At 42.4% G+C, this 17,120-nt stretch overlaps 1 protein-coding gene across 1 annotated transcript; it reads right to left on the bottom strand.

Annotated features, from left to right (window-relative positions):
- Positions 1-4,340: 4,340 nt before the first annotated feature.
- MCTS1 (MCTS1 re-initiation and release factor) lies at positions 4,341-13,966 on the bottom strand. Its single transcript, XM_043974093.1, has 6 exons — positions 13,785-13,966; positions 11,607-11,759; positions 9,681-9,778; positions 7,938-8,071; positions 5,280-5,347; positions 4,341-4,524 (listed from the first exon to the last, which is right to left on the bottom strand). Exons 1-6 carry the CDS (start codon positions 13,793-13,795, stop codon positions 4,443-4,445), a joined length of 546 nt encoding a protein of 181 aa, XP_043830028.1. The 5' UTR covers positions 13,796-13,966; the 3' UTR covers positions 4,341-4,442.
- Between the last annotated feature and the right edge of the window lie 3,154 nt (positions 13,967-17,120).

Raw genomic sequence — 17,120 nt, 5'->3', positions numbered from 1 at the left:
GGATTTCCTTTGCAAAGAAAATCAATTACGTTGAAAGTTAACCAAATACCTATTTTTAAAAGCTCCTGGACCCCAGGTGAAGAACCCCTGTTATAGAGGCAATTCCTCTCTCCAAAAAAGATCGAAAATGGCCTTCTCTCTTTTCTTGGCAGAAATGTGGAGATTCTTGGTGTGGGACTTTGTATATACAATCAAGTGTTGTCAACGTGTTGGTTGGTCTTACTGATCTTGTCTTTATCTTTTTTAATCTTTGTTACAAGGGAAGTCTCCCTGGTCAGGAGAGGGAGGAGGGATACATTGAGAAATGAAGGGCATGTGAAAAGAAGCCATCAATAAAAGGAACAAAAAGAAATATTGATGGGAATAGCTAAATGCTTGAACTCCCAGGTGAGCCCTTTCATGCTTCATAGTTTTAAAGCTGAATAAGTATTTTCTGTACAATGGTTTGGTAAAGATAAAATGTCCCCGGTTAATCTAGGCAAGAACAGAAGGGCTTATTTTTCAAACATTGAGTTTCATTTAATAAAATGAATATAGATTGATTGTTAAACCCTGAGCTTAGAGAGAACACATTCCTCTTTTCACAGCAAACCAGATGTCGCCAGTAGGGCTTAAATGGCTCAAGTTGACGTGGTTTACATCAGGCCAGACTTGAGTCAAGATGTGTCTCAGGTAATCATATTACCCTTTGCATTACTGGGAGAAACTGTGGTTTAATTGGGACACCTGCAGACACGAATGTGTTGCTGACCAGCATCTGGTTTTTGGTTACTTCTGAGACATTTGGGTTTCAGCGTTCAGCAGCTAATGAGATGGCAAGAGAGCACAATTGCTCTAACAGCCCTTTCAGACCTTTTACACACACTTAAGTTTTCAATTTAACCCAAATCTGAGGAGCAACAGGTTTCAAATTCTGAATCTATCACTTCTCGTTCCTTAATAAAGACAAGTTTGAAATAAAGCGTTTCAAATACAAAGCAACCCCCTACTTGTGGGCTTTGGAGAGCTATTTGGGCAAAAGAGAGCAGACAGGACCTGTGATTTCATTGGAATGGGGAACTCACTGGTGAACAGACTCCTTCTACCAACGTAATCTTCAGAGTTGCCCAAGACAAGCTCCAGATAAACCCATCCATTCATGCCCAAATAATGCGGTTAAAAAAAAAACAAAAACAAAACCCAGGGGCAGCTAGATGGCGCAGTGGATAAAGCACCAGCCCTGGATTCAGGAGGACCTGAGTTCAAATATGGCCTCAGACATTTAACACTTACTAGCTGTGTGACCTTGGGCAAGTCACTTAACCCTCACTGCCCTACAAAAAATAAAAATAAATTTAAAAACCCAAAACCCACAACAGCCTAATGCACATGAGTTGCCCAAGGAGTCAGGTGATTTGCCCAGGGTCACATAGGCAGTATGTGTCAGAGATCTTACTTCAGCCCATGCCTTCATTTTTTGGTGAGGTGACTGGGGTTAAGTGACTTGCCCAGGGTCATACAGCTTGTAGGTGTTGTGTCTGAGGTTGGATTTGAACTCAGGTCCTCCTGACTCCAGGGATGGTGCTCTATCCACTGCATCACCTAGCTGTCCCTCTACAATATTCAAATAAGCTTAGAAATAGAACTTAAAACTAAAAGGTGTACACATACAAAGTTGGAAAAACGGCATTCTGCCCCTGATTGTCTTAATGTTTGAGAAGTCAAGTCTACAGAAAGACATCAGCAACCCACAGAGCAGAAAGTTATTCGTGCCCCCCCCCACCTGATTCAGATGTTTGACTGTAGATGGAACTTTGTATTGAGCAAGGATTCATTTGAGCACTCTATTGAGCAAGTGATGAAAACTCCACATCCGGGTTTGATTGCTGCAACAGCGTCTACAAAACCTTGCAGAACAATAAGCCCACACAATACACAGAACCAGTCAAGCTGTTAAAATGGGTAGTACTGTATGCAGAATGTGCATGTGTTTCAAGAAGTGATAGGGAAGCAAAATCTTTAAAAAGGGGGCGGGGATCCAAAAGAATTTTAGAAGCAGGGCATATTTGGAATCACAAAAACTATGATTTGGTATCCTATAAAATTATCAGAGGGGGCGGCTAGGTGGCGCAGTGGATAAAGCACCGGCCCTGGATTCAGGAGTTCCTGAGTTCAAATCCGGCCTTAGACACTTACTGGCTGTGTGACCCTGGGCAAGTTACTTAAGCCCCATTGTCCCACAAAAAAAAAAAAAGAAAGAAAAAATTATCAGGATACCCTAAGCAAGGATGTTTCTGTGTCTCTCAAAAAGGATGATCATGTGTGCCACGCTCTAATGAATACCCTGATGCTCTTAGGGAATAAAACAGTATGTTCGTTGGGGTTTGAAAAGTGTTTGACATCTCATTTGACTGGCACACATGAGCTAAGTGCTGCTACATATGGAGTTAGTCTCATCTTACAGATAGAAAACAAGCAGAGAAAGGTCACCATTTACTTGCCCATGGTCACCCAGTTAGTACTGGATTTGGGAACTGGCCTTCTTGTCCTTGCTCACATGACACTCTAAAACACACACAGCCTTTCCTGGCAAGGTTACTTAGTGTATCTTTTGTATGGACTTATGTACTGCTATCTTCTGAGAGAATGGAGGCGCCATGAAAGCAGGGACTGATTGATTCATGTTTTTCTGTCTCTCCAGTGCCTGACACACAGTAGACACTTAATGTTTGTTGACAGAGTACGGAGGAAAACATATGTTTTCAGACATGAAGAATATGAGAAGTGGTTTTGTTTGATTACACATTTGTTACAAGGTGTTTTTCTTTTGTTTTCTCTTTTTCCAGTTGTAGTGAATAGAAGAGAAGGCAGGTCAAAAGGAATCACAGATAAGCAGGACAGCTTTGAAAGTTACATGAATCGGAATTTTATTATGTACTTAAAAGGAAAAAAGCAAGCTGTACATAAGAGATCTGCAGTTTCAGATGCAATGCTTTTTCTCTTATTGTGTATGTGGAAATGCTCCTTTTTTATTTGATGTTTGTTCAATTCAGAATTTTTTCAAGCCCGAAATAAAACAAATGTGTTTGATTGATTGGGATTCAAACCCAAGTCTCTCCTAACTCCCAAGCGCAGTGCTCTCTCCACCAACATCACAGGCAGTTCTAATTAAAATGACAAGGATAGTGCTATAAGCAGACACATCAAAGGGGAAAAAAAGGTCTTTATCACTACCTAATTCTGTAATTTCCCCTTTTTACTCCCTAATACCCAAGTGAACATTAGTTCCCAAACTTCACACTCTACTGAGGTGAGAAGAAAATTCAATTCCATTCATGACGTGTCTGTCAGACACTGGGGGGTACTAAGACAAAAATTAAACTGTTCTTGCCTCAAGGAGCGTAGAGAGGGGAGAAGTGGGAAGGGGGGACAGGCCTGTCCACATATAATACCAAACAGTACCAAGTAATTCCAAGACGTAGAAAGCACTAACAACGTGGAAGGGGAGGGGGAAGGAGAAGGCGTCCTGTCTAAGGTGGTTGCAGAATCCCACTTGGAAGGAATCTAAGAGGCTGTCTCTCCAGACATGAGGGACAACCTATGTATGCAAAAGCATGGAAATGGGAGATGAAATGTTGGGTGCATGAAGGCAAACAGCACGAAATATGACTGAAAAGGCAAGTATGAGTCAGGTTGTGAAGAGCTCCAAATGCCAGGCTAATGATTTTATATTTTCTCCTAAGGACAAACAGTTCTGAGTAAGGAATTAACATGGTCAGACCTGTTTTTAGCAATGTCAGTTGGCATCTATATGGAGGAAGGACTGAGGAGGGGAGAGAAGATCAAATAGGAAACTAGCTCATGCAGGTATCATATATTATTATATATAATGGGTATATAACAGGCAAACTGATGAGGGTCTGAACCAGGATGGTGCTGGTTTGAATGGAGAGGAGAGGTGTGGAGACAGCTGGCTGGATAGAGGGTGTAAAGGAGAGGAAAGTCACAGAAGCCTCTGCAGGTTGTGGGACCAAGTGACTGGAAGGATGGGAAAGTGTTGAGAATTTAGGAATTGAGGAAATGGCCAGGTTAGGAGGGAGGGAGGGAGGGATTGGGGAAGATAGAGAATGAGCTTCAAGGTGAGTTGGAGATACTTAACGGACATCAGGTGAGGGATGCCTAGCGGGCAGCTAGCTGGCAATGTGGGACTGAGGTTCAAGACAAGAAATGAATGACAGATGTATAGATACCGTTTGATGTGGGAGTTGGCAAAATGTAAACACTTAACCAGTAATAACTTGAATTTAGATGGAAAGAACACATGAAAATGAAGACTACTCAGGATTTAAGCATCTGTCTAATTCAGTAAACACAGAACAAAAGTTTTTAATGGATTAACAGGTAAAAACAGAATGCTGAAACCATCTAAGTTGAGACGAAGTGCCTTGCTTGTCTTTGGAAGCTCACTTATATGTCTTCATGTGCCAAAGGCCGTCATTTAAATAATGGATATTTTCAATAGCAGTCCCTTTGTTGATGCTCTCACTGTGAAAGGAAAAAAGCAAGTAAGCATGAATGTGTTTTTATGCTGCTTTATATACTTACCAGTGATGAGTATAAAGTTTAAAGCTCAGCAGCATCCCCAGTTGGTGATTATGGAGTCTATGTAAGGTATTTACATTGTACTTATGTGATTAGCTATATTAAACTCTCTGTTTACAGCCCTCTGTAGTTCACGTGACAAAGTGAAAAACATAAAGAATGAGGAGCTCATGCCTTGAGAGAAGCTGGATCGTGGCTGCCTCCAGGCCAGAAGAATATCAAAAAGGGCTGAATTAAGCTTACGAAAAACTAGTAATTCATCATCAAATGGGTGACAAAGTTGTGAAAAACAGCGAGTAGACTTATAGGGTATTGCTTGGTCTCCACCTTCCCTTTACTCCCCAATTCAGGAAGTAAAAAAGATACTGTTACCCCCCCCCCCCAAAAAAGATACTGTTGCCCACCTCGGATAAATACTTTAAAGTCAGGAATAAGGCCACTATCCAAAATTAACAGGAAAATTTGACTTTTTCCCAATTGAAACCTTATTAACTATTCCAATTTGGGAAACATGGCTATTTTTAAGCCTACCAGAAAACCAATGACACAGCAGTAAGTGTCAACAGCTTTCAGTGGGCTAAGATCATTCAGAAATAAGGAGTCTGTGCTTATCTACTGGGGCACAAATCCGTATAAGCTACTGAGCTTCCTGTGTCCTTGGGAAGCTTTTAGATCTGTGGTATTTGAGGGAGACTTACATATCTCCAGCAGACATCTTCATGACCCCAACACAGAGTGCATGCTGTTTTCCCTCCGCCATTACTGCCTGAAAATATCGTTAAGAGAAATCCACACCAAAAAATTAAAAAAAAAAAAGAGAAAACCAGTTCTGGAGTTGAGAACCCAGCAAAAGATCCATAGAAAAACAGCCCCTGAAATGAGACCATCAGATGTTCATATTACTAGGTAACTTACCTTCAGAACACTCTCTCTGTTCTCCAATCAATGTTAGCATACATAATATTCACTACCCACTACAGGAACCACATTTGGAAAACAGTGAGCCAAGGAATTTCTTGTGCAAAAAAATAAAAACTGCAATACTGAAAGGTCAAGCGTTCAAGTACTATAATCGGCCCCAAATGAGTGACTTTTACATTTCAGTACCCTTACAATAGTATCTTCTCCCCCTTCAAGAGGCTAGTGTACCCACGTATTGTATACTGCACATATTTTCAGACTTTTTAAATGTATTGATCAACTATTATGCTGTTATTTTTGTCTTTAAAAGAGATACCAAAAATAAAAAATAAAAAAATGAAAACAAAACAAAAAGATACTATTTGTACATGGGAGTGGGAGGAGAGATACCTGGGGAAACTGGTGATGTAACAAACAGAAGACAGCAATGAAAACTTTTTAAAAAAAAAGTCTAGCTTATCTGTCCCAGCCTTCGTAGAATCCCCAACATGCTCTAAGAATCACAGGAGACAAGCTCAAGAAGGGATCTTGGAAGAACATCTAGTCTGACACCCTCATTTTAAAGGCAGGGAAACTGAGACCCAACCCAAGGTCACACTACTCGTAAGTTGAATACTCAAAACCAAGTCTTATGAGTCAAATCCAGTGTTCTTCCCAGTTTATCTTGCTTCTTCCCATTTCATTTGAAGGTTAAAGTTAGCAAAATGTTAAATACCGTGATGTTCAATTTTATAAAATAAGACCATAAAATAGGATGAAGTTTTTCCCCTTTAAATTTAACCAATTATGTAAACCTGCCGACACATACTGCAAAGAAACGATAAACTAGCAGTATAACACCAAGGTAATAAGGAATTATTATTCCTGTTCTCAGAATGTTTTCAGCAGACCTTAATATAGTCAGTCTCAGAAGAATAATCACTCAATTTACAATTTATAGACAAAGAGGAACCATGACTGAGGATCCCCTCACCTTCCCCTGGCACAGATATTCTCTTCTTCCCAGGCAGCCAAAAGTGTTTTAAGGGGATGGGAGAGAATTTCCTTCCTATCCTGGAATCAAGGGGTGACATGAAGTAGATTAGCTAGAACTAGTTCTTTTTTTCTCATAGAAATGTTATAAACAGTGACCAGATTCCCAGCAGAGTACACCAAAGCCTTTAATATAGCTTAAATAGTGCTATGGTATCATATCGCAGCCACTTCAAAATTGCAAAGATGTGTGATTTTCTTGGTGGAGGTACCAAACCCTCCCAGCAGATCAACCCCCTCAAACCTTCATAGATAGTGTAATGGGAGTTTAACGAGATGTGACTGAACAGGTAGACAATAAGGGCTAGAGGAGAAGGCCTGAAACAGCCACTTAGGAGTGTGATATAGAATCAGAGCGGAATAAAAAGATGGCAGTGCCATAATAAGGGCCCAGTTGAGATTAGATAATAAATGGATAGTGAACCGGTCAGCATGGCTATGTGACTTTCTGCAGCAGCATGGGAACGGGAGCTAAAAGAGCAGATGGGGGAGGGGGGGGCAGGGGTCTGGAAAGGAACAAGCAGCAAGGGGACAAAAAGGGCAAAGGAGCCGAGGGTCATAGATGCTATATGGGTGAAGTGGCTGATTAGGGGGTCAAGACTGTGAAGGGAGGAGAGTGGGACTACCAGACCCACACACAAAGCTTTTCAAAGATGGTAAAAGCCCGTTGCCCTAGCCTGAGTCACCTGCACACCCCAACAAGGTATCAGAAAAGGCTTTCAGAGAAGGATTTAAGCTACATTATGGATTCAATGGGCCCTTGTGCATTATTCTGGGAAGCCAATTACCATTTATAACAGTTTCTGTGCAAGAGAATATCCTAAGTTCCAAACAACCAACTAAACAGGAAACTTCTGAAATACCTAAATTCATGAGTTGAACAATGAGTCTCACTTCATCTAACTCAAGGTTATTGCCTTGGTGAAAGAAATGCTATAGTTGGTTTCATAATTTCAACTCAACAAACATTTTTAGGTGTGCCTACTATGTGCAGAGCACTGTGCTGGCACCCCCAGTCAATCTGATAAGAACAAGCTCTCACTGAGCTGCAAGGTTCTAGATTTCAAGAAGCTCTATAAGCCTCGAGGTGCAGAGCAGTGACTGGTGATCTGCACTGGGAGAGGGTATTTCTTCACCTGGAGTTCCTTATGCCAGTGAAATTACAGATCTGGCTCTCCTGCTGCATTTGTCATCCCCTCCCATAAAAAAAGAAGAAAAGAAATAGGGTGTCACTCAAATAATTTAGTCCCAAGAAATCAAACATAGTCCCCACTTCTTCCCACTGTGGGAGATCACCACAGAGAGCCACAAATGTACAGCTGCTACTCTGATGGACAAGGCTTCTGAACATGACTCGGGGCCACCAACAACACTTTGGGGCCATCACTTCCCAAGAAGGATACAACAACAGTGTCACACGCAGCAGGGAAAAGCTTGGCTCCCAGAGAGGTCAAGCCTGGACACATAATGTTTGCTCCACCAAGTACATACTTGATGGCTCCTTTATCAATTTGCTGGTGTGGAAGAATAAAAGGATCTGAAAGAAAAGAAATTATTCAATTACTAAGTGAAAAGACCCTGAGAGAAAGTGTCCACCACTAGGGACCAAGCCAAGCCATTGGGCATTTGTAGAAGTTCTAGAAGGTTTCCCCCAGTCCTTCCCAGTAGGATGCTGAATGGTATCAAGGAACAGTCAGAGAACAACATTCAGCTAATTGTTTATGAAGTGCCTATTGTGTTCAAGTACTGGAGCTAATAAAAATGATCCCAGATAAGACCCAACCTGTGCCCCCCTGGAGCTCCCAGGTCTAACAGGCAGTGACTAATAATGAGAAGGAATATAAATCAATGAACTCGAACCATCAGCTTTGGCTTTAGTCTCAGCTCATAACCCAACACCTGCTTCTCAGCCCCTTGCACCTGGCTTGGGCATTAGCCAGTAAGTAGATTATTCTTTCATTAGGCATCTGGCTTTTTAAACATTTTCAACGTGAGCATCTTGAGAGCTGCAAAATGGTTTACTTTAAAAACTTACTGGTCTCTTTCATTTCCCTCCATCCTCATTTAATTAAAAAAAAAAAAAACCAAAAACCTTGCTATCGTCACTACCTAACCAGTTTGTCTCCCCTCCCCTTAAAGTCTTGTACTCCTGCCCCTGCCCTGGGCATGATCACAGAAATGAAGAGATAACTCTCAAAAACAGTAAGTCATTTGTCAGGCCAAGCTAACATACATCTCCCTTCTCACCACGTGTAACCTGTTTTAAGGAGCAGCTAGGTGGCCTGAAGTTAGGAAGACCTGAGTTCAAATGTGACCTCAGATCCTTACTAGCTGTGTCACTTAACCCCAAATGCCTTAAATATCTGAGGCCATCTCCAGTCATCCTTATCTGTCTTATCTGGCTCTGGAGGAGAGAGTGAGGTTGGTGACTTTGCACAGCCCTGCCTCACTTCAATCCGATTCACTGCAAGTCATGACATCTGTCATGGTCCTCTTTGAGAAGGAAGGACGAACAGTAAGCTTCTTTAAAATATATTCTTGCCCATCAATCTAAGCCAGTGCCTGGCTTCAAGATTAAATGCTCCTTGCAGGGTGGGCCTATTATCTTCTCTTAGATAAAGTGTATGTAAACAGTACCCAGCCAAGCAGTATGCAATCATGGCTTAGGGTCATTGGATCCCAAATCTAGACTTGGAAAGGGGCCACCTACTCCAACCCCCTCAATTTATAGGAGGAAACTGAGGAACAGGGAAGTTCAGTGACCTGCCCAAGGTCCCACAGGTGGTAAGCATTAGCAGCAGCATTTGAACCCAGGTCCTGTGACTCCAAAGCTAGTGTGCTTTCTACAATACCTGACTTACATCACTCTGGGAGTTGATGGGCCTCCCCAATGAAGTCACTTTAGCTCCATGAGTAGTAACTTCTATTAGGCAACATAAATGTATATTTCCTGGGCTCTCCACTGTTTGTTGACAAACACAATGGGAAACAGCTGCAATCAAGGGGGCATTTTTCAGGTTTCAAAAGGGTGGGCTGGTTTCAGCTTAACTTTCCACAGGAGCTTGAACTAGTAAATAATAACTTTATTATGAGAAGATATTTTGAAACCCTCTCATCTTCTACAACTTATTTTTCATAAAACTTACATTTATGAAGTAATCTTAGTGTTGGATAAAAATTTCCTTCTCTTTGCCTGAAAAACAGTAATTCTCCATTTACGGTAAGGATGTCAATATGGTCTTGGCTGCAGAGTAAATAGCAAAGTTATCAAATTAGATATTGTTTTTTATATAAACATAGGTTAAACCACCTTCCATATAACTTATAAGGCAAAAAATGGGTATCCTTTTGTTCTGATTCTACTTTCACAACATGACAAATGCAGAAATATGTTTAATGTGACTGTACATATATAACCTATATCAGATTCTTTTCTGTTTTGGGGAGGGGGGAGGGAAGGAAGGGAGGGAGAAAAATTTGAAACCCCAAATCTTATAGAAACAAATGTTGACAACTATCTTTACATGGAACTGGAAAATAATAAAATACTTGTAAGATTGATTGAATAAATAAATGAACAAATAGATGAATGAATAAATAAAATTTTAAAAGAAAAAAATGGGTATCTGAGTAATTAAAAAATGAGGGATAGTCCCAGAAAGCAGATAATTAAGCATCCCTCCCTCCTCAAGGCACAATGTCAGTATCACTGTCAGATGAGGTTATTGTCCTGGGTGTTTCTGCTTAACTGCTTTTCTTTATTATGAAAGTTCAAGTCATTCCCCAATTGATAAACGGTCAGAGGATACAACAGTTTTCTGAAGAAATCAAAGCTGTCAACAGTCATATGAAAAGATGATCTGAATCCCTAATAATTAGAGAAATGCACATTAAAGCAACTCTATACCACTACTAGGTATGTGTCCAAAAGATATCAAAGAAAAGGGAAAAGGACCAATATGTACAAAAATATTTATAGCAGCTCTTTTTGTAGGGGCAAAGAATTGGAAATTGAGGAGAAGTCCATCAACTGGGGAATGGCCGAACAAGTTGTGGCATATGATTGTGGTGGAATACTACTGTGCTATGAGAAATGACAAGGGGGATGGTTTCAGAAAAACCTAGGAAGACCTATATGAATTGATGCAGAGTAAAGTGAGCAGAACCAGGAGATCATTGTACACACCAACATCAATAGTTTTAACAATGATCAATTTTAACTGTGAAAGACTTAGCTACTCTAAGCAATACAATGACTCAAGGCAATTCCAAAGGACTTCCTGATGAAAAAACATTGTCCCTCTCCAGAGAAACAATTCATGAACTCTGAATGCAAACTGAAGTATAATGTTTTCGTTTTCTTGGGGTTTTTTGCAATGTGGCTAATATGGAAATATGTTTTGTATGATTTCCCATGTATAACTGATACCATATTGCTTTCTTTGTACATGGGTGAGGGAGGGGCTGGAGGGAGAGAATTTGGAACTCAGAATTTTTTTAAAAAGAGCGCTATTTAATTAAATAAACAATGAGTTTTATTTTTAAAAATACAAGTGGGTTCAATGTGTTACCTAAAGACAAAGATATAAAGAAAATGTGTTGCATTTTATTATTTGGTTAAAAAAAAAGTTTGCTATTCAGATATGAACCAAACTTTCCAAATATTTCAAATAAGAGCACTTAAATTTTTCCTATAGTATCAATCTTGGTGGAATGAGAAAAGAACTAGATGCAACCAATTTTTGCCCCATAGTTAATGATCATGGATCACGGGTTCATGGGTCTAGGCCTGGCAGAGACCTCAGAGGCCACTGAGTCCAATTTCTTCCTTTTATAGAGGAACCCAAAGCCCAGGGAGGGGAAAGGACTTGCCCAGGGTCACATGGGAAGTCCGTAGAAGAGCTAGGATCTGAAGCCAGGTCTTCTACCTCCAAATCCTACAATCTTTTCACTGGACCATCCTTCCTCTAAATAAATCTCTAATGGACTACCATGAAATTAAATCTACAGGATACAAGTATAATAATTATTAAGCCTCCTTGAAATTCACACACTGAAAACCAATGACTTACCATCGGACAATTTTGACTGGGTCTTTCTTTGGCATAATTTGATTAAGCCATGGCTCAATCCCTGGAAAGTTATCTATCAGTTGCTTCTTAATGCCCTTAATGACTGAGCTTTTCAGCTGGATGCAGTTGGAGATGCTCTCCTTTTCATCAAATCTGCCAAATGATTTTTGCAGAAAAAACATTTCAGCATCACTGTGTATTATGTGAAAAATGAGCCCTTCTAGCAAAAAGACATCACAGAACAGGTTAAAGGTATTATTTTAGTTATGGATTTTTTTTCAACACATCTATTTGGATGATTAAAATAATTCACATTTCCCTTTCTTTCCTTTAAAAGATGCTACCTCATTTTGGTTTCTGGTATACAAAAACCGAATTCAATTGTCACATCCACGGGAGTCTGCTATGCAGGAGGGTGAGGGATAGAGACAGAAGAGGAATCAGTATAGTATAATGACAAGAATGACTTGAAAGCAGAGAGAAAACCTTGCAGGCAGTTACTATTTACTGGCTCTTTGTGACCTGGGGCAAGTCAATTAACTTCAATGAACCTTATTTTCATCAGTCTGTGTCAAATAGAGCTAATATTGGTACATCTTACCTCCCAGGGCAGCTGGGAGATCAAATGAGGTGTCTTTAAAGCAGTTTAGAAAACAGTATACTATGAGAACTGGCACAGAGACTTTTTAAGCCCCTTGAAAGGGAATGTCTCATTTATGTTTGTATTCCCAGCAACTAGCACATAGTAGGTGCTTATTAAATGCTTGCTGATTTGGGGGAGGGGGAGCTTTTCCACTCTAGATACGATTAAAAAAAAATTTTTTTTACAGGGAAATGAGGATTAAGCGATTTACCCAGTGTCACACAGCTAGTGTCAAGTGTCTGAGGCTGGATTTGAACTCAGGTCCTCCTGAATCCAGGGCTGGCGCTTTATCCACTGCCACCTAACTGACCCCTACACTCTAGATATAATTGATTTTTCCCTCGATGTGGTTTCAAATCCCAATTTTCCATAAGCTATATGGTGTTCATGAAAATGACCTACCTGGCATCGGCCCTGGATTCAGGAGGACCTGAGTTCAAATCTGACTGCAGAAACCTGACACTTACTAGCTGTGTGACCCTGGGCAAGTCACTTAAGCCTAACTGACTCACCAAAAAAAAAAAAAAAGAAAGAAAGAAAGAAAAAAAAATAAGAAAAGAAAATTACCTACCCGGGTTACTCAAATGAACCATTCTCACTAGGACCAGGAAGAACCCATATTCACTATCTTTCTGATACAGGGCAAATCATTTTTAAAATCTGAGGGTTTTTTTAAGATGATCGATGCGTCTGAGTCTTGGCTCCATGACTAGATGGTTAAAAAAACAAACAAACAAACAAACAAAAAAAAAACACCCAACCCTTTAAGGTAAGGGAACCCTATATTAAATTTACTGGTCTCCCCCACAAACACAAAAGGTACTCAGGAAAGAACTTGATGATAGGAATTGTGATCTTTTATAACGAGGTACAGGTCTGAACTCAGATTTCTCACTAGACCTCTCCTTGCCTCGTTTTCCCCATCAGTAAAATGAGAGCTTTGGGTTAGAACTACAAGGGCCCTCTTCCAGCTCCAGATCAAAAACCCTGTCTATGCACTTGGACAAGTCACTTCCTCCCTGGCTGGGGCCTAGGTTTCTTCCTCGGGAAAACAAGAGGGTGGGCCTCGATGACCTCATAGATCCCTTGCAGCTCTGGCGCTGAGATTCCTGCAGGGCAGTCAGCAGCCGCAGCCATCGCTGCCGCTACCGCAGCAGCAGCTGCTGCAACGACAACAGCAACTACAGCTGCAGCAGCAGCAGCAACAGCCATCGCCGCAGCCATCGCCGCAGCCATCGCCGCAGCCAACGCCGCAGCCAACGCCGCAGCCATCGCCGCAGCAGCAGCCACCAGAAAGGAGCCGCCACTAATTGCGGCCCAGGGTTCGGGAGGGGAAGGCCGGCCCACGCCCCAGCAGGGAAAAGCAAACTGATTGGGAGGGGGAAAAGAACCGGGAAGAGGGCCTGGGGTGGGGGTGGGGTGGGGGAAAGAGGGGGGCCGTGGGTGGGGCCGCAAGGGCGGGGCGGGGCCCGGAGGAGGCGCCCGGGCCTCGGGCCTGCCATCTCCCCAGGGCTCCGAAGGGAAGCCAGACTTACTTTCGGAACATGGTCCTCGCTACGTCGGGAGCCGCCGGCAGCTTCGCAGCCCGTGATGAGCCCGGATCGGGAGGGTCCGTGCGAGCCCTAGCCCCCTCGGGAGAGAAGTGGCGGCGCGCCTTTCTCCCGAGCTGGCCCGAAGCCCTCTACGGCGCGAGCGCGCCGAGCACGTGGGCTGCTAGCCCCGCCCCCGCCGCGCCGCGCCGCCCCCTCCCTCTCTGCGCAGCCTGGGCCTAGACCCCCCCCTCCCTCCCTTCCTCCGTCCCCCGCCCTTCTCTCCTTACCCAGCACCCCTCGAGCCAGGCCAGCCTTCGGTGATCACAAAGCAGGCCCGGGACCCTTAGCTCCTACGATGTTAGCGATGGGCAAAGCTCACCCACCCACTGAGGGGCACTGTTTTGCCCAAGGTCCTACACAGGCTCGCAGCTCAAGAGCTGCCCAGGGCCAACCCTCTCATGTTACTGTTAAAGAAACTGAGGCCCGGCCAGGGGAAGGGACTCTCACAAGGTCACATGGGTGGAATTCGTCAAAGGTGGAATTCGTCAAAGGTGGAATTCGAAACCAGATCCTTTGATCCCCAAACCATTGCATTCCTATATCCTATAAATTGAGATGAAAACTAGGGTACGGGTCCCTGGAGTGGAAGACAGCCATTGTGAACTAAATTTGTCCAAAATGGGATTCTTTGTATTTTCCCCCAAATCCACCCCTTTTCCCAACTTCCCTATCTCTGCTTAAACAGGGATCTGACCATGTCACCGCCCTACTCAAGAAACTCCAGTGGCTCCCTATTGCCTGGCATTCAAAGCTCTTCATGACCTAACCCCCTCTTACATTTCCAGTCACCTTATACAGGGTAGGTCATTTTAATGAACAGCATATAGCTTATGGAAAATTGGGATTTGAAACCACATCAAGGAAAAAATCAATTATATCTAGAGCATAGGGGACAGCTAGGTGGCAGTGGATAAAGCACCAGCCCTGGATTCAGGAGGACCTGAGTTCAAATCCTGCCTCAGACACTTGACACTTACTAGCTGTGTGACCCTGGGTAAGTCATTTAACCCTCATTTCCCTGTAATACTCACTGCCTTACACTGGATCCAATATTCTGGCCTCCTGGCTGTTCCTTGAATAAGAATCTCCATCTCTGGGCTTTGGCCATTTTTTCTGGCTATCCCCCCATGCCTCCTCATCTCTGCCTCCTGACCTTTCTAATTTTTTTCTGTAATCTTTTTTTTTTCTTTTCTGGGCAATGAGGGTTAAGTGACTTGCCCAGGGTCACACAGCTAGTGTCGAGTATCCGAGGCAGGATTTGAACTCAGGTCCTCCTGAATCCAGGGCTGATGCTCTATCTACTGCACCACCTAGCTGCACCCCCCCACATCTTTCTAGCTTCGATTCTCAAGTGATAGCCCACCTCCTCCAAAAAGCCTTTTCCATCCCTTCTTCTAGTACCTTCCTTCTCTTAATTATTTTGAATTTATCCTGTATAGAACTTGTTTGTCCACACTTATTAAAATAGATTGAAATCTATTCTATATATATAATATATGGATATGTATATGTGTGTATATATATGTATATCTATATGTATGTGTATACACACACACATATACTTGTTTGTACAATGACAGGGAATTGGACTAAGTGGTCAATCACAAGTCATTCAATAAGCATTTATTAAGATCCTACTAGGGGGTGGCTCGGTGGCGCAGTGGATAAAGCACCGGCCCTGGATTCAGGAGTACCTGAGTTCAAATCCGGCCTCAGACACTTGACACTTACTAGCTGTGTGACCCTGGGCAAGTCACTTAACCCCATTGCCCCGCGCAAAAAAAAAAAAAAAAAAAGATCCTACTATGAGGGCAGCTAGGTGGTGCAGTGGATAGAGCACCGGCCCTGGAGTTAGGAGGACTTGAGTTCAAATTTGACCTCAGACACTTAACACTTACTAGTTGTGTGACCCTGGGCAAGTCACTTAACCCCAATTGCCTCACGTTAAAAAAAAAAAAAAGATCCTACTATGTTCCAGGCACTGTATATGGGCTAGGGAGACAAAAAAAAAAAAAGAGGCAAAAAGCAGGCCTTCTTCTCAAGGAATTCAATTTAATGCAAATAGATGGGTACAAACAGGGTGTGTGTGTATTAGATTTGTCCAAGGTCAAAGTAAGTATCTTGGGTAGGATTGGAAACCAAGTTCTCTGCCTCCAGAGCTAGTGAGTCTTTCCCCTGTACCCTACTGTCTTTCTCCTCATCTGGTTCAATAGAAAGCCAGTTATCACCGCCACCATCTTCATCATCAGGCAAACAACCAAGTCTAATTATTCATTTCTACTTTTTTCATATTTGTCATAGAAATAAATCTAGAAATCAGAAAAAAAAACTATTTCCCTTTTAAAACTACGCCTTGGGGCGGCTAGGTGGCGCAGTGGATAGAACACCAGCCCTGGATTCAGGAGGACCTGAGTTCAAATTCGGCCTCAGCCACTTGACACTTACTAGCTGTGTGACCCTGGGCAAGTCACTTAACCCTCTTTGCCCTGCAAAAGAAAAATGGCACAGGATTGGTGGGTAAATGTTTGTCGTTATGACATCACAGATCACTCAAGGTAAAAAAAAAAGTCCTGAAGATTTCTTTATGCATAAACTGGATTAAAGGATCCTAGTGAGTGACTTTGAAGCTCAGAGAGGTTGTCTGAGATATAGAGGGTCACACAGCAGTGCCAGAAATTGGATGTACAAACCCATGTTACCCCCAAAAAAGAGCCACGGTCCTGCCCTCATGGTCCCTTGATGACCTGGCTCAACAACACATTTTCCATTGTCACCACTCTAGCTCTGGCCCCCATGAACTGCCTGCCTAGACCCAAGCTTCTTCTTCTTTTTTTTTTTTTTTTGCAGGGTAATTGGGGTTAAGTGACTTGCCTAGGGTCACACAGCTAGTAAGTGTCAAGTGTCTGAGGCCAAATTTGAACTCAGGTCCTCCTGAATCCAGGACTGGTGCTTTATCCATTATGTCACCTAGCTGCCCCTGACCCAAGCTTCTTCATTTTTTATTTTTTTTTTTTGTGAGGCAATTGGGGTTAAGTGACTTGCCTTGCGTCACACAGCTAGTAAGTGTTAAGTGTCTGAGGTCGGATTTGAACTCAGGTCCTCCTGAATCCAGGGCCAGTGCTTTATCCACTGCGACACCTAGCTGCCCCTTTATTTAGTTTTAAAAGCATAATCTGTCCCTCCCATTCCCCCTGAACCCCAGTGGGCAAAATTTTTAAAAAGGAAAAAAAGAAAATCTGCAAGCAAGCACAGTCCAGAAAAACAAATTTCTATATTGAT

Source organism: Dromiciops gliroides, chromosome X (assembly GCF_019393635.1).
Source record: "Dromiciops gliroides isolate mDroGli1 chromosome X, mDroGli1.pri, whole genome shotgun sequence".
Lineage (NCBI taxonomy): Eukaryota > Metazoa > Chordata > Mammalia > Microbiotheria > Microbiotheriidae > Dromiciops > Dromiciops gliroides.
Note: the sequence above shows the minus strand (reverse complement) of the source record. Positions and strands in the feature narration are given on the sequence as shown.